At 44.3% G+C, this 22,460-nt stretch overlaps 2 protein-coding genes across 2 annotated transcripts; one reads left to right on the top strand and one right to left on the bottom strand.

The window, feature by feature from the left end:
* Positions 1–13,606: 13,606 nt before the first annotated feature.
* On the top strand, positions 13,607–17,773 carry LOC117833333 (uncharacterized protein At4g06598). Its single transcript, XM_034712789.2, has 5 exons — positions 13,607–13,787; positions 14,202–14,896; positions 15,665–15,740; positions 15,829–15,955; positions 17,119–17,773. The coding sequence occupies exons 2-5, from the start codon at positions 14,220–14,222 to the stop codon at positions 17,310–17,312; spliced, it is 1,074 nt and encodes a 357-aa protein (XP_034568680.1). The 5' UTR covers positions 13,607–13,787; positions 14,202–14,219; the 3' UTR covers positions 17,313–17,773.
* Positions 17,774–18,280: 507 nt separating this feature from the next.
* Positions 18,281–21,010, bottom strand: LOC117833334 (DNA-directed RNA polymerases I and III subunit RPAC2). Its single transcript, XM_034712790.2, has 4 exons — positions 20,855–21,010; positions 20,623–20,753; positions 19,079–19,155; positions 18,281–18,589 (listed from the first exon to the last, which is right to left on the bottom strand). The coding sequence occupies exons 2-4, from the start codon at positions 20,721–20,723 to the stop codon at positions 18,447–18,449; spliced, it is 321 nt and encodes a 106-aa protein (XP_034568681.1). The 5' UTR covers positions 20,724–20,753; positions 20,855–21,010; the 3' UTR covers positions 18,281–18,446.
* Between the last annotated feature and the right edge of the window lie 1,450 nt (positions 21,011–22,460).

Genomic DNA, 22,460 nt, shown 5'->3' with positions numbered 1-22,460 from the left:
CTTGCCCTCTTCTGTAACTTCGGTGATGACAAGCCTCCCTTCCATCACCTTTGTACGACCTCGGGTCTTCTGCCCTTGTGTCGATCCGGAGGGCTAACAGTTCAAAATTCGTTAATTAGTACGTAGTAGTAGCGATGGCGTGAAACAATACAAGAATGGTTGTATATACCTCGCCGGAACCTTCCGCCACGGCAAGTTGTTGCTACGGCTGTTGCTCTTCATTCCCATCGGCAGACATGTTGAGGAACATGTCCGCCTGGGTGCCCTCTTCATCCGTGTATGATAGTGGAACGTTGTCGCCACTACCATCACCAGCGATTATCTGCTCCATGATATACCTTGCGGTCTCATCGTCTGCCATTTCAACTATTGCTGGAAACATACATGGAATCATACATGACAGTCATAGAAATCATCTTAATACAAATTTGTACAAAGTCCTACAAAGTCCGGAATCATACATGTATATAATGAAATCATAAAATAACATGAATCGTACAAAGTCCGGAATATTTATACAAATTTCTATGAATTTTGACGAATTTCTACAAATTTCTACGAATTTTGACAAATTTCTACAAATTTCTATGAATTTCTACAAATTTCTATGAATTTCTATGAATTTCTAAGAATTTCTATGAATTTATACAAATTTCTATGAATTTATACAAATTTCTATGAATTTTGACAAATTTCTACAAATTTTTATGAATTTCTACGAATTTCTACAAATTTCTACAAATTTTTATGAATTTCTATGAATTTATAAAAATTTCTATGAATTTATACAACTTTCTATGAATTTTGACAAATTTCTACAAATTTTTATGAATTTCTACAAATTTCTACAAATTTCTACAAATTTCTATGAATTTTGACGAATTTTACGAATTTGTATGAATTTCTACAAATTTCTACGAATTTCTACAAATTTCTACGAATTTCTATGAATTTCTACAAATTTCTACGATTTTCTATGAATTTCTACAAATTTTTACGAATTTCTATGAATTTCTACAAATTTCTACAAATTTCTACGAATTTTGACGAATTTCTACGAATTTTGACGAATTTCTACGGCGGCGATAAGGGCGGCGGAGGCGGGACGGCGGCGGTCAGGGCGGCGGTACGGCGGAGGCGGTTCACCGGAACCATGGGCGGTGCCTACTACGTTGTGATGGGCGGCAGGACGGCGGCGATCACGGCGGCTACTCGGCGGCGATCACGACGGCTACAAGGTGCAACCGGAAGCAACTGGGTCATCAACATGTGGCAGTCATGAGTCTTGAGATTTGTAAACTTCTTTTGTTTCATATTTATTATTCCCTTTATATTCGAGGAGTACCTAGACGGGACCTTCATACTATTTAAGCATTCAAACATGCTATCCTTCTCTTCCTTGCTGAGAGTGTAACTGGCAGGACGTAAGTAGTGCTGTCCATTATCTCTCTTTTCCGGATGTAGGTCATCTCGTTGCCCCATGGCTTTCAGGTCCTGTCGTGCTTCCAATGTATCTTTTGAGGTTCCATAAACACCCATGAAGCCTAGCACGTTCACACAAAGATTCTTCGTTAGGTGCATCACGTCTATTGCGTTGCGAACCTCTAGGATTTCCCAATAAGGTAGCTCCCAAAATATTGACTTTTTCTTCCACATGGGTGCATGTCCGTTATCGTCGTTCGGAACAGGTTGGCTACCAAGTCCCTTTCCGAAGACTACATATACATCCTTCATCATCTCGAACACACGCTTTCCATTACGGTGTGCAGGTTTTTTACGATGGTCTGGCGTCCCTTTGAAATGCATCCCGCTCTTTCTCAGCTGGTGGTGAGCAGGGAGAAATCGACGATGACCCATATAGACGACCTTCTTACAGTGCTTCAAGTACATGCTGTCTGTGTCGTCTAAACAGTGGGTGCATGCCCGATATCCCTTATTTGTCTGTCCTGAAAGGTTACTCAATGCAGGCCAATCGTTGATGGTTACGAACAACAGTGCTCGTAGATTAAAGATCTCTTGTCTATCCTCATCCCACACACGTACACCTTCTTCCTTCCAGAGCTGTAAAAGGTCATCAACCAACGGCCTTAGGTACACGTCAATGTCGTTGCCGGGTTGTTTTGGGCCTTGGATAAGCGCCGGCATCATAATGAACTTCCGCTTCATGCACAACCAAGGAGGAAGGTTGAACATACAAAGGGTCACAGGCCAAGTACTATGACCACTACTCAACTCACCGAATGGATTGAATCCATCAGTGCTTAAACCAAACCTTATGTTCCTTGCTTCACTTTCAAAGTCTGGAAACGTTCTATCAATTGATCTCCACTATGCCCCATCTGCGGGGTGTCTCAGCATCTCATCTTCCTTACGGTCTTCTTTATGCCATCGCATCAACTTAGCATTCGCCTTGTTCCTGAACAAGCGCTTTAAGCGTGGTATTATAGGGAAATACCACATCACCTTCGCGGGAACTCTCTTCTTGGGAGACTGCCCCTCGACATCACCAGGATCATCTCGCCTGATCTTATACCGCATGGCTTCGCAGACGGGACAAGCATCCAATTTCTCGTATTCATCACCACGATAGAGGATACAGTCATTAGGGCATGCATGTATCTTCTGAACATCCAATCCGAGAGGGCAAATAATCTGTTTAGCTTCATATGTTGTGAACGGTAATTCATTATTCTCGGGGAGAATCTTCTTGACAATGTTCAACATCCCCTGAAATGCCTTATCGGACACACCATTTTTTGCCTTCCATTGCACAAATTCTAGTGTCGTACCTAGTTTTTTGTGGCCCTGCTGGCAACCTGGGTACAACAATTTTTGGTGATTATCTATCATGCGCTGCAACTTTGCTGCTTGCTTCTCAGTTTCGCAATCTCTGTATGCATCTCGTATCACCTGACCAAGGTCATCAGTAGGGTCATTTTCTGCAAACTCATCTTCATCAGCCTCGCCCATTGTAGTACCTGCAAAAGCTTGGCCTGCAACCCAGTCCGGAATGGTGTCATCTTCCTCCTCCTCCTCTCCATCTTCCATTACAACCCCTAGTTCACCGTGCTTGGTCCAAACCAAATAGTTAGGCATGAAACCGTATTTAAACAAGTGGCTGTGAATAGTCCCCCAGGAATCCTTTGAATACTCCTTCCTGTTATTGCATTGGAAGCATGGACAACATACGAACCCATTCTCTGGCTTGTTCGCTTTTGCCACTTCGAGAAAATAATGCAAGCCATCAATAAACGCCTTGCTCCGCCTGTCTGCATTATACATCAATTGCCGGTCCATCTGCATCGTATTACGCATGAAAATGGATTACACTTGACAATGGATTACGCGTGAAAATCGATTAAAGATCCAAACAACATGGTACAATACAACAACATGAAGATCCAAATACACATATTTAAATTATTATCTTAACACTGCATAAGTTGTTCAACTTGAAGACCGTGTTCATCTCGCGAGGATGTCCTCAGCTAGGCGGCACCGCACTTCGTCATGAAAGAGGTTAGATGCTACGGAAAAGGGGACACGGTCACGATGTCCGTATCCACTCTTTCTCGTAGAATCGAACCTCCTTCTTGACATACGTTGCTACTCGGCGGAGAACATCCTCGGCGAGATGAACACGGTATGCAAGTTCAACAAGTATATGGATTTAAAAAACCATATTTAATTTGATAAGATAAACCGTCTAGACAAGGTAGCATCATTTTTAAACCACTGAAATAATGCATACTATATATGACACATCAATCTCCCTCACATTCTAGCTCAAAATACCTCTCCATTTTTCTACTTCATCATCACATTGTAGCAAATAATCTTTCCATCTCCAAAGCATAAATCAAAGCATAACACAAGGATGAAGTAGCAAACCTTCGCAGCACTTGTTGGCTGAGTCAAATTCCCACGAAAATAAGGGAAAAAACTTCGGGCAGCACCTCCCTTGCTTGGGCACCACCGGAGAATAGGTGAAGCTCAGCTCTCTACCAATGTGCTGGACTGGCTCGGGCTGGAGGAAGAAGAAAGTCTCTGTCTCGGGATATGGTGGGGGATGAGTTTTTATCCCGGTTAAAAACTCCAACCGAGACAAAAGGAAACACCTTTTGTCCCGGTTGGAAGTTTATCCTGGTTGGAGGATCCAACCGGGACTAACCCTTTTATCCCGGTTGGTGCCTCCAACCGGGATAAAAGGGTCCGGCCACCGACGCCCCCCAGCTAGCCGTTGCAACCGGGACTAAAGGGGGGCCTTTAGTCCCGGTTGCAATTACCAACCGGGACTAATGCTCCCCTCCAGATTTCCGCACCCCCCCGCACCCCCTTTTGTCCCGGGCCAACTTTAAACCGGGATAAAAGGGGGTGGATCGAAAGTCAGTTCTCTACTAGTGTAATCCGGCCGCCGTAGCACCGGAGAAGACCCCTCCTCATCGGAGAAAAGGGCGGCGCTGCTCGCCCGACGCGCATCCGTAGCTTCGTCCGAGTAGCTTCGTCCGAAAAGCCCCCGCCACCTTCCTCGCAGGGGCCGGACTTTCGGCCAGCAGCTCGAGCGACGGTAAGGTGGGGAGGAGGAGGAGGGAGGAGACTCGGTGGCGGTAGGACAGTAGGAGCCCCCAAGCCACCTGCGGGAGCGGCGGGGGGAGGCAGAATTGCAACGACCCTAGTTCAAATTGGATCAGAAGGTCCGGAACTTCTTATGCCTAGCCGGACTTGGGTTAATTATCTGTTTGGACAAAAAAAGTTTAGCCGGAAGTTCTGTTCCCACACTGAAAGGTCGAGTATACGGAATGCTGATGTTCAAGCAGACTTTAGCTCTCTTTCCGGGCCAAAATTCAATCAGACATTCCGATTTCGATATCGGAAGTTCTAATATGTTAATTTTGGTTGTCAAAAATAATATTTTCTCCGTGGATAAACCAAGGCTACAGCTACAATTCTGCCATTTTACAATACTGCAGGAAAGTATAGGATCACTTGCATTAGGAAAACATATCTGCGAGCTTTCTTTTCATTATTTTTACACTGAAGCAGCACAGTGATTGCCTCCTTGATTAGTTGGGTCATCCCAAAGGAACGGAAGCAGTTGGTAGGCCTGGGCATAATTGACCGAGGACCGGGAACCGAACCGAAAACCGAGGACCGAACCGAAAGAAACAAAGGGCCTGTTCGCTTCAGCTTATTCAGCTGGCTTATCAGCTACCAAACAGTGTTTTCCTCTCACAACAAATCAGCCATTTTAGCTTTTCAGCCGACTTATAAGCTGAAGCGAACAGGCCCAAAACTGAGAAATTCAGTCCTAGGTTCGGTTCTGACTTTCAACTAACTGAAATTTGATCGGTTACTTCGGTTCTGGCCCTTAGTTAACCGAAATAACTCAGAAAACCAAAGTATACACAATAGTAGTCCAACAGGTCCACCCCAATTATATCCCCAACAGGCCCATCAGCTCTCCTATCCTACTCACCCACACCCCCACCTTCCCGAGAGGCCGAGACCCCAGGCAGCGGTACGTCAGATTTTTTCCCCTCCACCTATACTCGTGACCCGTCTCCTCAGGGGGTGTTTGGGAGGAGAGGCTAAATTTTAGCCCCCGTCACATCGAATGTTTGGACACTAATTAGGAATATTAAACTTAGACTAATTACAAAACTAATTACATAACCTTTAGGCTAAATCGCGAGACGAATCTATTAAGCCTAATTAGTTCATGATTTGACAATATGGTGCTACAGTAACCATTCACTAATGATGGATTAATTAGGCTTAATAGATTCGTCTCGCGATTTAGCCTAGGGGTTCTGCAATTAGTTTTGTAATTAACTTATGTTTAGTCCTCCTAACTAGTATCCGAACATCCGATGTGACAGAGCTAAAGTTTAGCACCCTCCTTCCAAACACCCCCTCAGTATAGTTATTAGGATCGGACCGATAATCGAACCGATAAGGGTGTCGGTTCAATGGTTCATTGGTTCAAACCGTTAGGAAACGATTGAACCACCGCTCCAATAACTTTGGACCGTTGAAGTGAACCGGCACAAATAATTTGAACCGGTCCAATATACCATTGATGATTAGCTGTACATATTATATTATATAGCTCATAAATGACACAATATATAACTATAGTAGTTGCATTCCAAGTTCAAGTGTTCAGCAAACGAACCACAAATTCAAATAACAATTTATTAAATTATTAGGACTAGCCCATCTACTGGAAATTGCACGTATTCACTGAATAATAGCCTATTGACTATTGAGCTCTCACGCAGTGGTACTGCAAGTGTGCTCTATCCATTCAGAATACTACTCAATAGCCTATAGAGTTGCAAACAATTTTGAGTCTCTAGATTCGTGAAGTCTGAACTCTAATCATTGCACAACTTGAATCATTGTAATCTGGAACCTTGGGTGCTGAGTTACCAACCGATAGCCATGTCAGGCAGGCAGGGAGAATCGCGGGCAGATTCCTTGTGGTCTTGTCGAGCGCCGAGCAGGGATTAGTCGGATAGGATGACGACGAGGACGAGGTAGTGAAGGACTGGACTACTGGAGGCACGGAGCAGCAGAGCGCAGCGCTGGCCGCCGGCCCCCGCGGACGTCACTGGGGTGAAGCCGTTGAGCCGCAAGGAGATGAGAGGCCGCCGTCGAGGGTCCGCCGCCGGCAAAGACGAGCACGGGACAAGCTCGAGCTAGCGAGGTGGAGGCATGGAGCGGCCGCCTCCAGAGAAGAACAGGCAGCAGATGCGACGCCGCTGCCGCCATTTGTGCCACGCAAAGCCAAACAAGTGTTGCTCGTAAGAAAGAAAAGTCTTTCCGTTTATACGCCTAGGCCGGTAAGATTGAACTGAATCGACGGAGGGTTCGCATCCGTAAAAATCAAAATCAGTCAGGTTTGTGCGGAACCGGCCGGTTTTTAAAACCAGCCGGTTCATCGGTTTTTACCGGTTCAATTGTATGGGCGGTCTTTTAAGCAAACCGGACCGGTGGAGGCTCTGGTTCGATCTTTTACCGGTCCAACCGCCGGTTCGGTCCTTAATAACTATGATCCTCAGTCCTCCCCATCGCGCCTCCCTACATCTCCTCCTCTTCAATCCTCACGGTTGCCCGATCCTTACGTCCCACGAGCTGCTGGCCGCCCTCGCTCCTTCCCCAATCCCCCATGTCTGTAGGCGAGCGTCGCCCGATGGGCTGGCAAGCGACAACACCTCCTTTCCTCCTCGCGGGTGACGACTCTAGACGCTGGCTTGGCTCTAGAAGACGGCGGATCTGATGAGGTCTGCCTCTGGAGCTCCACCTCCACCAAGCTCTATAAGATCCACAAGCTCTAGATAGGCAACAAGGAGGAGGTGACGTTGGCATTGTAGATAGACAAGGAGGGCCACTGTGGGCAACAAGAACGTGACGTTGGTGCTGCAGATAGACAAGGAGGGCCATTGGTTTTGATTTTTGTTGTTGATTCTTGTGTTTGTTGATTTAAGATCGGTTAGTTCGGTCGGAACCGAAGACTGAACTGAACTAACCGAGATCGAAGTTGTCGGTTCTCAGAAATTTGAAGAACTGATCGGTTCACGTTTTTAGTAACCAAATTTCGTGGAAGGCCGAAGAACCGATTGGTTCGGTTAGGTCTAACCGAATGCCCACCCCTAACAGTTGGGGCCATTAGCCCGAATGCCCACCCCTAACAGTTGGGGCCATTAGCCTCAGTCACGAACTATGTTAATGGTATTTGAGGCACAACTAATGAAATGATTATTGGCAGGAGAACAAACCAGCCTAAACTATATTGGATACCCCATGCTAAAGTTTAGCACCTGTCACATCGAATGTTTGGATATTAATTGTGGCGGAACCGCCCAACTTAAGCTGGTTTAAGTGCGCCTAATCGCTGTCAGAGCAGCAATTATTCGAAACGCACCTAAAACAGCATAAGTCCGGTAGTCCGTCGAGTGTCCCTAGGACTCCTCGAAAGATCCACGGCGTGTTTCATCACCATACATCAGGATAGTATCCGCGATGGGATAATATCAACAAATATTACATTTTTACATACATAATTAAGAGGTACGGGTTATTACAAGACTTCAGGTTGAAACAAACTTAGTGATGCATAGTTAGACAAGCTCTAAGATTAAACATAAGTAGCTTAGGAGAAGATGCGTCGATAACGGTTTTCTAGAGTATTGAGAGACTCAGGTCAATACTCTAGGTCTTCGGGGTCTCCTCCTCGGTAGCTTCCTGTGGAGCTTCTGAAAGATAACCACAAGGGGAAAACCCTGAGTACGGGGTACTCAGCAAGTCTTACCCGACTAACCAATATACTAGTTTTTCTTTGGATTGCATGTCGGCCTTTAGGTGTGCTTGGTTGACACAATTTTTGCCGAAAAGCTTACTATGAGTGCGGCCTTAGTTTTGTCTTTTAGTTTAGTTAAGTTGTTACCTAACCATTCTAGATGATAACAGAAGTAAAAGCAATCACAGCTGTTGATTCATACAGTACTTGGCAATAAAAATTTTATATCACATGAGTTCATGCTACGGAGCTTAACAGCGATCAAGTGCATTCATAACCGAGAATTACGGCGATCCGGATCAATTTACATCCTGCAGGAGAGTACCCCGATCACCCGCATCATACGACTGTCCAGGTCGTACTAGCAACCTCTCGATTAGTAAAGTCAATGATTAGGAACACAACTACCCGGACCCAGGGATGCACCCCCACATGGGACCCCACGTCTGGCCTGATCTCCATGTGAGTTTCAGGCTACACCCCTGCCAATCTCCAGCACGTCAAATGCGGGTACGAAGCATTCCTGATCATCGAATTTACTAACCTACTGGGCTTTACTGGTCCCATACCCAGTAAGTGATCAGAAGTTATCACTTGATCAATGGTTAAGACACGGCCCGGTCCTTAAGCAGATTAATCAGCAGACAGAACTACATCTCTAGCTTCTGTCTGGTTCTATACTTCCAACTATTTTTCCTAAACAGCATGTATGATCAAGAGTTTTCCCTAAGGTTGGTAAACCAAGCATGTAAGCGAGTAAGCAATTCTAGACTTGGGTAGTTTCTAGGATCTGAACAAGTGGCAAAGATGTCCTTAATTCAAGGCATGATCATACACAAGAATAGGTTTCATCCAACTCCTAGACCTAGTGCATACAATAACCAATTAACCTATAACTAGTCACATGAAATAACGACTCCAAAATAGATAGGTATAAATGCACCGGGGCTTGCCTTGATCGATAAAAAGATTAGTAGAAGCCGACGGATTCGCTTCACAGGGGACAAATTCAAACACTTCCTCGGATTCCGAAGGTCCTTCTGAAAATTCCCAGTAATCCTCTTCTGGCGCTTCTGGATCTACGGTACATACATGCAGGGGTTAGAATGCAAACTTTTTAAATAACAGACTTTACAACTTTCCTTCATGATAAAGTTGCAAGCCAATAAAGACTATACGACTTATCACGAATAGGTTGTAAGTCAACACACAAAAGAAATCTAAAAAGATTAACCTAGATTTTTATTTTCTTAATTAACCCTTCCTATAGCTTTTTCTTTTATTTTTAGAAAAAGTGGAAATTATTTTCTAACTTGAAAATCTAATTTCTTATGGGTTAAGAATTATTTGTGATTGATAAAGCATTATTCATATTTTATACATTTTATAAATATTAAGTATTTATTTAATTACCTAAAAAGGAAGGTATTAAATAAATACCTAAATTTTTATTATTTTCCTAGGGTGTAAAAATTTTAATGTATAAAGGAAAATAAAACAAGCCTAATAAAATTGGTTTTACTAATTTTGGACACTCCTACAAATTTCTGTGATTAAAATGGTGCAAAATGAATTTAAACGAATTATTTTGCTAAAGAAATCTAATTTTTCCCCGAAATTCCCCCGGAAAACTTTTCTCACTCACCCACACTCTACCCTCACTCGCGAACACTGGGCCCCCATGGCGCGGACCCCACCTTCCTGTTCAAACTACCCGCCGGCCTTAACCTTCTCCCGACGGGCCTCGCGGGCCGATTTCCTCTTCCCTTCTCTTCTGGTAGCCCAGCATCGGCCCACGGCCCCTTTTTCTTTTCACTTCCTTTCTCTCGCGACGCCGGCCTGCGTCGCTGCTCTGGGCCTCCGGCCTTTTCTTTCCCGGTCACCCGCGCGTGCCACTGGGCCTCAACTCGCCGGCCCAAGATGGCCGCACCGCTTCGGCCTGCGCCTTCCCTCCCCTTCTCTCTCACTGACGCGCGGGCCCAGTGTACAGCTCCTTCTTCCTCCTCCCGCCAAAAGCGCGACCGGAACAGGGGGCGGCGCGGCTCGCCGGCCGGCGCCCTCCCGGCGGCGGGTCTCGACGACAACACCAACCCTAACCCTACACGACCTCGTGCGCGGCGACAGCTTCCCTGGAGACGACCGGAGCTACCTCCTCCACGGCGACGGGCGGCGACTCCCTCGGCCGGCCGTGGCTACTCGCGACTACGGCACATCCTACTCAAACGACTACCCCGACACCATCCTAGGACCCTAGGGACTCGACTACGACTGCTTAAGAAGAAAGAGAGACAGCGCGAGGGGGTTCTCACCGAGAGCGGGTGGTGCGACGGCGGCGGACAGAAGCGGCGGCGATACAAGGTGTCACGGCAAGGAAGCTGAGCAACAAGTTGGTAGGGCTACTGGTGGGGTGTAGGCGGAGGTATGGACGGAAGGAATCGACGGGAGCGGCGGCGTGGAGGTAGAATTTTGCTTGGCGGCGGCGTCTGGCAGAAGAGGCACGGGCGGCGGTAAAAAGAGCGGCGGTGAAAACGGCGGCGCGGGAGCGGTAGTTATTCAAGCGTTTTACCCCTCGCATGGCTGCCACCGTGGTCTACCCGTAGGTGTATGTGGCGAGGAGGTGGCCTAGCTTAGCTAGCTGGCGGACGACCGACGACGGCGGCGGCGCCACGTCCTGGTGCTCAGTCACCGCCCGGGACCTTCAGAGCTTCTCCGCGGTTGATCCTTGATCCGATGGCCTCTTGCGCTTTAACCGAACTTGGAGATAAACTCAAGATCTCCGTCTTTTATTTTGGCCTTAGCTTGAGATAAACACTGGATCACTGGAATTTTGGAAAAGTAGCTCGAGCTGTTTCTGAATTCAACTGAATTAGGGATTCAGTTCGTCAGTTATCGACAGTGGTGTCGACTTCACTTGCCAATCCAATTCAGTGGCCTAAATCTAGTGTTTCCAATCCAACTTCTACCCAAACATGCTCTATATTGTCCCAATATTCCATTTTGATCATAAACCAGTACCTTTCTTGATCCACTTCGCTCTGAATTTAAATCCGAAGTTGATGTCATGTTGCCTTTCAGACTCAGCAAAATTTCAGAGTTTCAGTCATTGGTGATTTTGTGCCGACTTTAGACTGGAATTTGACTCCCTTCCAGTTACTGATCCTGACCAACAACACCCAAATCTGGTAGTCCAAAATTCACACTTCAATATGGTATAGTTGTTCTGGTACACTTGGTTGGAAAATTCTTCAGAATTGAATTTTGAAAACAGACTCTGTAGCTGTTTTTCTGAATTTCTATTTTCGGATGGTGAACAGTAAACCGAGTTCTTCTTTTCTTTCTTTGATTCTTCTGACGACTTTGGCACTAGCATAGCTCAAATTTTTTTTATCCTTGAGTCCTACACATCATTACACTTGTAATCCACATTTTTGGCAAATTTTTCTGAATTTCAAATTTGAAATTCAAATTTCGGTCAAAATTTGGCCGAATTTGATCTTTTTGCCATTTTTCTCCCTTTTCTTTTGGATTTCTTTTTGAATTTTTCATGGTCACTATATTATTTAAAATGGCACTTATTACAGTAATTAGGAGTATTAAACATAGACTAATTACAAAACTAATTACACAGATGGAGTCTAATTTGCGAGACGAATCTATTAAGCCTAATTAGTCCATGATTTGACAATGTGGTGTTACAGTAACCATTTGCTAATGATGAATTAATTAGGCTTAATAGATTCGTGTCGCGAATTAGCACAGGGGTTCTGCAATTAGTTTTATAATTAGCTCATGTTTAGTCCTTCTAATTAGCATCCGAACATCCGATGTGACACTGCTAAAGTTTAGCACCTAGTATCCAAACACCCCCAAATCAATATAGTACGCTTTACATTTTTTCGTTTTTCTATAGTTAGCAGGTTACCAAAATTAAATTACTATCACAAAGATCGTGACTTGTAGGTTTCAATCATTGTAACCTCTACACACCTTGAGGCATTTTACATGGCTGAGATAAAACACGTTACATGGCTGTGATAAAACACATACGCGCACATAGGTACAAATGGACAGCAGCTAGCGCGCTCTTTTTCCTGCCTTGTTGGCTATTTTCCCCATCCAAACCTTTAGTGTGTGTCTGCGTGTTAAAATTATTGCGAACATAAACAAATTGCAAAATTCCTTGCTCAATCGTGCTGCAATTTTTCTAGTGTGCTGCGTTCTCCCTTTTGCAGCCAACATGGGCTTCTTTTTGGGCTTTCTCCCAATGAGGCCAATGCGATGATCTCTAGGATAAATGGCCAAAGGGAACAAGAGGAGAGAAAACAAGATCAGGGGGTGATAATAAATAAGGATATTATCATCATGTCACGGAATTAAAAAGAGCAGGGCACCACCGAATCATGTTGTGGTCGCAGCTGGATCCCTGAGCTGTCTTGCTGTTGGCACTGGCTGTTTTCTGGTTGCTCACTCACGCTGCTGCCCCACTACCCAATATGGGCTGCATAAACAAGGACACTTTTATTTGCTTCGTTACATGTACCAACAACGGCTCTGCCAGTTCGTAAAAAAGAGAGAGACAAAAACAAAAACAAAATGGCTTTGCTATCTCAAACTCATGGACTTTCACACTAGCCCCTTTGTGCCAACTTCCAAGTGGATTTATATCATGAAGTTAGAAAATACTAGCATCCATTGTGTCAAAAAAGTGCCATTTACCTTTGCATCCGCATAATTATAATTTTACGATGACACATTGAACTTGTAAATTCTTTACAAATTAGTGAATCTTACAAGTAATATATTGGCACTTGTTTGTAGTTTGCAAGAGCATGGAAAATTTCATTTTTAGTATCCAAATTCGCCCACTTAACCCATAAATGATTTTGACCTAACTATTTAAGCTAGGACATATGATAAAATCTAATATTTTTTGTATCAGAAGATTCAAAGTTCAAACTACTATGAGATCTTCCCATTCAATAAACAAATCATTTTCATAAATGGAGCCTACATATACCCTTCATGTTAAATAATGCAAGGAGCTCCAGCATTCATTTCTTGGTAGGTCGATTTTGCTAGTGGAGGCGGGCAGTTTCCTCTTGTGTACACTCGGGGTATCCATAGCCTTTATCTCGCAGCTGGTGGGGACCACCAGCATCCCCGCACTACAGAATATCCGTATCAGCATCGCCCACCGTCCGATCATCAAATTCAACGGCTCCTACTCGTCGAAAATTAAGGATCCTCCCGACATTTCCCCAAACACGATCCACCCCGAATAAAGATGCGCAATATTTATTGATTTTCTCGTTCCCCCACCACTAAACGATTTCTCTCCATTCTTCTCCCCCTCCCCTCTTGCCTTCCTTCCTCCCCCCCTCCCCTCTTCTCTTCTCTTGAACACTCCGCCGAAAAATCCGTTTCGTTCGAGATTAGTATCTGGTCCAGTTCGAGGAGGGGTGATTGGAGGAGCAGCCGCCGAATTGTAAGTGCTTTTCATGGGTTTTTGGTTGTTTCTCCCACTGAATTTCGGCCAGGTATGGCCCTGTTCTTGATCCGCTCCAGTTTGTCGTGCGGTTCTGTTTCGATTTGCTTCTCGTGCTGCTTTCCTTCGCGCAGCTTTTGTGTCCCTGCTTGTTCTTCTGTGGATCTTGACCGTTTTCTTTCGGCGATTTGATGCTTGTGCTAGGAAAAATCGAATCTTTGACGCGAATTTGAGCCGACTAATTTACTGTTTTTGCACGGGCGTTTGCTGAGATCTGTAGGTAGTTTACTGCTGAGCTTCTGCGCCAATCCGCCTTCCTGGATTGGATGCGAGCTCGCGGTGGTTCGGCGTCGAATTTGCTCAGAATCTTGGCGTCGGGTCTGAGGTGAGCTGTGTCCTGTGTTTCCTTTGCAGTTTGGTCGGCCGGAGCTCATGATGATGGCGAACGCGAAGCTCCAGAAGCAGGCGCTGCTGCCGCCGCGCAGCCCGTTCCCGACGGCGGCGGCGCCGTCGCCGTACGCCGACCGCGGCCCGATCGCCCGGCCGCAGGGCGCCGCCGCCGCGCACCACCGGCACGGCCACGGGCACCACCAGCGCACGTCGTCCGAGAGCTTCATCGAGGAGCAGCCGCCGTCGTGGCTCGACGACCTGCTCAACGAGCCCGAGACGCCCGCGGCGCGGCAGCACGGCCGGGCCGGGCACCGCAGGTCGTCAAGCGACTCGTTCGCGCTGTTTGACACAGGAGCTGCCAGCGCTGGTGCTTACTCTAATGGTTTCGAGGGGATGGGGGGAGGAGGCGGGCAGCCTGCGCCATGGGGTGGTGTTCAGGAGTACTATGCCAAGTCAGGTTCGTTTGGGAGGGCACATGGCCGGCCATGGGAGCAAGGCATGCCACATTTGGCTGGTTTCAGGCATGGCGGCGGGCTGCCAATGCCGGCGAAAGACAAGGTTGGGGGGCATCATGGGCCACCTAACGCGTTGAGGGATCATGACCATGGCATGGACAAGAGAACTCCTGGTGATGCTGGTCATGATCAAAAGGTTGGGGCGAAGGAAGGTGTGCTGCCGAAGCATGCACAGTCAGAGGCGGACAACAAGCGGGCTAAACAGTGAGTTTGATAACTGCTGAATGTGAATTTTATGTTTTCACACTTGCATGATATTACAATAATAATCACAATATCACTAAGATAATCTGGAAACAGCAAGTATTTTCACCGTAACTTTAAGCACAAATACAAAAGGATCACCCCTTAAATAGACATTTTCTTTATAGCACACACTAAGAATAGTGGAGCTGTTGTTATTTGATGTTTTCTTGAACTTGAGAATACAATTTTCATCCTAAGGAAGTCAGCGGCCTTTTTGTTAAATTTATTCTCTATGCAACAGAGCATTGAATTATTGTGGGCACAATATAGTGGGAATTGTATATTCATTTCTTATGTTTCACTGCCCACATGTGTTGTAACTTAGTGAAAAAGTGGTATTGAGCAGGCCTACAGATTGCAAATGTGTATGTGCCATGAATCTGTGGTTTCTGTACATGCATGGTCAATGGACAGTAGTTTAGAATTGACCCATGGTAACATAATTGAGAAACTGGCTGTTGAGGTTTTCCAGACTGCAACTTGAGAAGTCTTGGATTAATATGTGTCCTCACTTGCCAGTTATAATGGTAGCAAGAATGTGGCAAATTTTATTTTGCACTGGCTGAAAGCAAGGATATCCTAATCTAGACTTGTCAATTGAAATCTGGAATCATACAATTAAATATTTAAATTAGGACATCATGCAATTCAATCAATCCTATTTGTTGAGATTACAATGATTGTGTGTTTTTTATGCATTAAGGTGTACTTTTCAATTGGTTGCAGGCAATATGCTCAGAGGTCCCGCGTCCGCAAGCTTCAGTATATTGCAGAGCTGGAGGGTCGAGTTCAGGCATTACAGGTGAGCTTACTGCATGAATGGATTTCATTTCTCTTATAAAATGTGGTGTTATATGTCACAAAAAGAAACCAATGTTTGAATGATGCAGTCAGAAGGGGTAGATGTGTCTGCTGAAATGGAGTTTCTTACCCAGCAGAATATTATCCTAGACCTGGAAAATAAAGCTTTGAAGCAGAGATTGGAGAGTCTAGCACAGGAGCAACTAATTAAACGCTGTAAGTATTCTCCCTTGTAATTCGTTTCTCTTATCTTTGAATTCTGCTCTCCACCTGAATCATTTCAGTATGCATTAAGTTTTCCTGAGATATTAATAATGTGACAAGATATACATTCTAGCTTAGGACATTGAGTCAAGCTTAGGACATTGAGTCAAATATAATTCTTCAGTTAACTGGATAGTGGCTCTAGTTGTTTTTCTTATTTTTCCGTTTTATTCCCATGCTGCATCCTATGATGCTGAAGAGGACATGTAAAGTAATTCATATTAAGCATCTACAAAGAGGACAAATATTTTTTGGAACAATGTCTTATCAATTGAAGCAACCAAAAGAATAAACTCCCAACTCCAAAGTGAGGCATATGATTGACTTGTTTCCTCAGTTAGATGAATGATGTCTATGCATCTATGGCTGAACCTTCGACCGAGCTATTCTGAGAATTTTTGGTTTTAACTTGTATTGGATTCAGTTGACATACCACGCTTGTTTGATTAATTCAAAGACCCAAGGAACCTGTAACTAAAAGCTGGAAAACTGAACTACCTACTACCTAGCCAAGCTAAACTTGGCTAACCCAGTTTGCAACCTTTACCAAGATGTGCAAGGAATCATACAATTTGGAGAAGCATGGTGAAACCAATAACAGCTGAAATTCTGTATGCAAGTATACATACAATTTCTTTGTGACCTCTCAATAGCCCAATATGCATGCTGAGCTTAAGGTCATAGTTCACGGTGTATACTTAAAAACCAAATGAATAACTGTTGCTTGCCAAAATGAGTAACCGTTTCATATATCCAATTATCCATGCATATTGCTTTCTACCCGTCCATTATATGGCCAGTCAAATACATAATCAACATGTCAGTGGTTATATTTCATATGGCCTTCAATATGTTGTTGACTTGTTATATCCACTTTTCAGTCAAACAGTAATGTACCTTGGAAATTTAATTGGCTTCAAAACAAAAATACAAGGGCTTATATTTAGCAAAAGTGACTAATTAACTGGTATCCAATCAGAACTAAGTATCTTTCTTTCATTGATTTTCATTTCATCACGAGCAATGCATTGCTTTGTTGATACTGAATGGCAGCTAAGAATTTTTATTCTGATAAGAAAAATCAGTTGTCTGAACATTCTTTCTCAATTTCGCAGTTCAACAAGAGATGTTTGAGCGGGAAATTGGTCGTCTCAGATCACTATATCAGCAGCAGCAGCAACAGCAACAGTCTCCTGTCCTTGTTCGTAGTAATAGCAGAGACCTTGATGCCCAGTTTGCCAACTTGACTCTGAAACACAAAGACCCCAACTCAGGCCGGGATGCTCTCTCTGGGTCTCTTCGTACTTGATTCTTTTCATCCTTCCGTTCTTGTGGGTTCTGTATCAGTTGCCACCACTGTGTGGCTGTCATCTCCATCAAGAAAGGAGAAGTGCGCTTGGATTGCGTGAATAACACCGGAAAATGCTAATAGCTATGGATCTGATCTTTATTCTTTCGGGATATGCACCTGGCGGTCATCCTCAGCTTGCGTCCATTGTTGATGCTCGACCAGTCGGCGGTGTTTAGGGTTTTATTTTTAGTTATTAGATGCCTTTCGTGCATCATTGTACCATTACGCATGCTAGGGTTCTAATCTTCGTGCATCGTAGCCGTGTTTGGATTAGTTCTGTCTTATCAGTGGAATGTGGAGCACTAGTCAGCATCAGATAAGTTGCTTTGAAAATGTGCCACATCTCTGATAAATGTATGTTGTGTTATTATTTATCAGTACTCAATAAGCTAGTACGAATGAAGTATTAGCGTTTTTCAGATTTCAGGTTGTCCTTGATGTTGCGAGTCTCCTATGAAACTCCTGTCAATTGCACAACCATTTCAATTTGTGCTATGCGTCTTCAGTTTTTTTTTTTCCATTTGCTCTCAAGGAAACATTGTTCGTTGTTAAAATTTGGTCTCATACCATTCATGACAAAACTGTATGTTCTCTCTGCAAGAGCTGTTGTAGGTATGGTTTTAAATTTTAGAAACTAAAGCAGAGGCAATAATCAAAGGCATAATTGAGTCAGTTGCACAAACCTAAATTTTCCTTTGATTCAATTCGTTGGCAGATTGTAAAATTTAGTCTGTAAATGGCTATAACTGTGTTGTGTATGGCAAAGCCCATCATGGTAGCTGGTGCTTTTACTCCATTCGAGAAAACCACAAGTATATTTGTTGAAGAGTTTGATATTGGAGCATCCATATGACTCAGCAACAGAAATGTGTGTATCCAGTACCCTTCTGGAAACTTATACTACACATTATTTAAGTCGTGATAAATATCGGTGAAAGTAGTTATGCAATAAATTGCAAGAGTTTTAGTGTTACACAAAAGGAAGCCCATGCATACAGCAATTACACACCTCTCAAAGTGACAATGAGCTCCATAAAGCTTCAGTGTTTGGAGATTAAGCAAATCGGCATAAAGCCATAAAATATCGCTGTTCTATTTCTGATCAATGTCCATTTGTTCTGCAGGTTCCTTCGCTCTATGGCTAGCCACTGCGTTGTCAAAAGTCCCTCTGACATGCTGGCACATAACCATCAGATCCTGCAAAGCATCTTTCAATACATCCTTTGCTGGATCTCCTGCCAATAGAACAAACATGCGTCAGGAGTCTGAGCATCCTCTTCAGGGAAGCAACAAAACTGTTGGCATCACTTTGTCATCTAAGTAGAATGTAAACTGAAGCATCAATATTGCATTAGCAGGTGTTTTAGCAAATAACCAACACCTGGAACAAACAGCATATTAGATCTGTAGTTTCTGGGAATAAACATTCATCAAGTTCCAAACACATCTTAGTGTCGAATATGACAAATGATTCAGCGCATCATGGCTGCCATACTAATACTGATGTATTAGGAAAAAGTAAAAAAACCACCTATGCAAGGTACAGGTACTAGAGTACTAGACATTATTGTTGGAAATAGCCAGGACAACGAATATGATTCTTGCAAATTCACTAAATAAGCATTAAGTTGAGAACATCAATACAGTGGCTTCAGCCTTCAGTATATTCGACAATGACCAAAGGAAACACCAGAATTCCAGGATAATATTTCACTTCATGGTACCTGTTGTCTGAACTCTAATGTTGACCTTCTTGTCAGCAGGATGAGGGATACTATATCCACAAAATGCTACCCTTGGGCTGTGAAGACAGAAAGAATGTCAGATATACATTACTAGTAGCCTTGAATTACAAAATATACAACATTTCTGGTATCCATATCAATTTTTTCTGCAAGGTTGACTGAATGTTTTCCATCACAATTCCTAATAATAAATTACAATGCAACAAATGGTTTAATGATGACATCATTTTGTATGTATGTTTCTTTGGAGTTGACTTGAACGTTTACATGTCCTATATTTAGTAATGAAATTTGAACATTGGGCACTAAACATTGCCGTGGGACTTAGTGTATGTATGGAACTTAAAGAGACCTGGCATATTTATGAAAAAAAGTATAGCCTTAAGGGTGTCTTGGGACTCGGGCAATGCATGAAAGAAAAAAAGTAAAACTTCACGTCTACCTTACTCTATGCTTGAGATGTCCAGATCTTTAAACCTTAGGGTGTGTAACTTGTTATGGAACAAAGCACAGTAATGTGAATATGAAAACTCATCTAAAATTGGTGCAAACACAAAACAATACAAATGATAGTTGATAACTATATCAAGAGACCAAGAGTAATTCACAAATTAGAACCATGTGCACCTTTTCTAATATTTGTGATTTCTAGTGATCAGAACCTGACAAAGAATTGTAATACCATCATTTTGCATAAATACCAGTTTGCAGTATGACAAATACATCCCAATGTTATTACTACTTTTCTTCTTGTATTGTCCCCCTGAGCATCATGGATTAAATGGCTGCACCAAAAATCCCTTAACAACAAATGGTTGTTGTTTTCATCTGGTAATAACAGTTGTTTGCCTGAGCTACATACTCCAAAGTAATGGCAAAGTTTCAGTCATGATCCACTAAGACAAGTCAACCTAGTTTTTGAGTCCCAAAACTGGGAATGCCAAATTCTGGCAGCAGCTTATTCTCCCTTCCAACTAAGTTTCATATCCGTGAACCACAAAGATAGATCGATCTGGCTTGTGAATACCAAAACTAGAAACATAAAAAAATACAAAATCTGGCAGCACCAGAAGTTCTCCCTTCCGATACTAATATAAGTAGAAATAATGTAGCCATAAATTTGCTAAAATCAGGTCACAGATCAGGTAATGACTGACCATTCTAGTGCCTTATGCCAGAATGTAAATGTAAAGTCATATTGAAGTCCCAAAGACAGGGAATCGCTGATTATGGCTATGAAGAATAAAAGTCATGGTCAGCTACTGGAATTTTGTACCCGGCTCTTACTGAGATGGGTGTTAGATTTCCCTATGCAACCGAGCTACAAACACCAACAGGCCTTGAAGACAATCTACTGACCGTCCTTCCATCCACCGTTTCCAACTCCAAGGACGCTGTTTTGCCTCTATCGGACTATATGGCAACACAAACTCAGCGTTCCACGTATCACAAGCGGGATAAATACGGATTGTTCAGAGACTGGATAATGACGAAGGGGGAACAAGACAGCTGGCTCCACTTACTCCTGGTTGAGGACGAATCTGGCGGAGTTGGCGAGGGTGTGGTCCTCCTCCATGATGGAGAAGGTCGACGCGGTCGAGTCCGTCGCCGACCCGTGCTCCATCGCCGCCCCGCCTCCCTCAGGTCCGGCGAGCTGCTCGAAACTCAATTACTCAAACATTGGAAGGAAAAGAAGTACAAAAGATGTGAGGAAACGAAACCAAACGAGAAATCAATCAGAACGAAGAGACTCACCGGTGGTTGAGATTTCAGGGAGGATTTGAGCGTGCGCAAGAAATTTCTGGCGCGGGAGCTGGGACGGGGGGAGGGTGGCGGGTGGCGGCGCAGTGCTCGAACAGATGACAAGGGCGGGGGCGATTGGCAGCCGCGCGGCCGCCGATGATGGATGCGTGGATCTCTATTTCGTCATTTCGCACGGCCCACCACGAGCAGCCCACAAGAAAAGGCCTGGGGGAGAAGCAGGCCACGAAAGGGCCCATTAGTAGGTTCCGTTGTTTTCTTCCCCCCTTTTCCCCTGATTATTATTTTCCCCAATTCACAATTGCTACGATCCAAGAGTTTCGAAAAAAATTCTTCCCTAAAACTATATATTGGAACTCTTCTAAACTTTTTTTCCTAAAAATATATTAACCCATAGCAGATCGCTAATAACTAGCTCCAATATTTCAAAATAGACTATATCATTATAATTGGACCTATTAATTAGGCTGCTCACTTCCTCCTCACGCATGCACCTGCCCCTCGCGACCTCTAGCGGCTCTCATCCTTCTTGTTCACCTGTTCTGCTTGAGGAAGCCTCAGCCCGAACCAAGATTCGACCTATCCCAGTGATAGAAACCGTGCATGGCCATCAACTATCTTGCGTAGTTGCTTCATGTTTACATTTCACTAGTTAACTGTTTATTAGTCCACAAGCAGCTTCGGGTAGCTCTTGGCATCGCACGGGACTATAGCGTCGACCCCTCGTTGATCTGCGTGGCCGCCGCTAGCGCATCGGCGACCTCGTCCATCCCGCCACCTCCCCTCCCCGCGTTGCTCCCCATGGCCGCGGCGACCTTCTCAGCATCCACCCACGTGGCCGCCCTGTTGCTTCCCGCCGGCATGACGGACGCGGTGCCGCCCAGCACGTCCCTAAGCATCACCACCTTCTCCACCTCGTCGCCATCGCGCGCATCGGTGGCAGCGGCTTCACGTTCATTCGCCTCCACGGCTAGGTGCGCCGCGGCGGCGATGCCGCCGGGACAGCGCGGCCCAACCCCGGCGTGTGCGGGAAGACTGATTGGGGGAGGAGAAAATCGCGCAAATATGCGCGGCGACAGGCTCTGTTTTAGTGTTGCCAATAGTTTGGGGAAGTTTTGGAGGAACGGTTGGAGTTCTTTTTTTCCTTTTTTCTCCCTAAATAAGGTATTAGAGCAACTCCGAGAGTACTTTAAAAAATTCTTCCCCAAAAATATGTATTGGGGGTTTTTTCAAAAAAAATTTCCCCCAAAAGTATATCAATCCACAGCAGATCGCTAATAAATAGCTCCCAATATTTTAAAACAGGCCACGTCATCGTATTGGGCCCATCGGAAGGGACGCGCGAGCGTGTGGGAATCAGGATTGGGGGAGGAATGCCAACGCTAAAATATACGCGGTGGTAGGCTATTTTTTAGCGTTGCTAAAAAATTAGGGAAGGTTTGGATGGACTGTTGGAGTTCGTTTTTTCTTCTTTTTTCCTTAAAAAAAGTATTGGGGGGTAAGATTAGCAGCCTCTTGGAGTTGCTTTTAGGGGTAGGATATAAATTCTTTTGAAGTTGCTCTTAGCACACAATAATTAATTTATTTCATGAAACATATG

Source organism: Setaria viridis, chromosome 8, assembly GCF_005286985.2.
Source record: "Setaria viridis chromosome 8, Setaria_viridis_v4.0, whole genome shotgun sequence".
Classification (NCBI taxonomy): Eukaryota; Viridiplantae; Streptophyta; class Magnoliopsida; order Poales; family Poaceae; genus Setaria; species Setaria viridis.
Note: the sequence above shows the minus strand (reverse complement) of the source record. Positions and strands in the feature narration are given on the sequence as shown.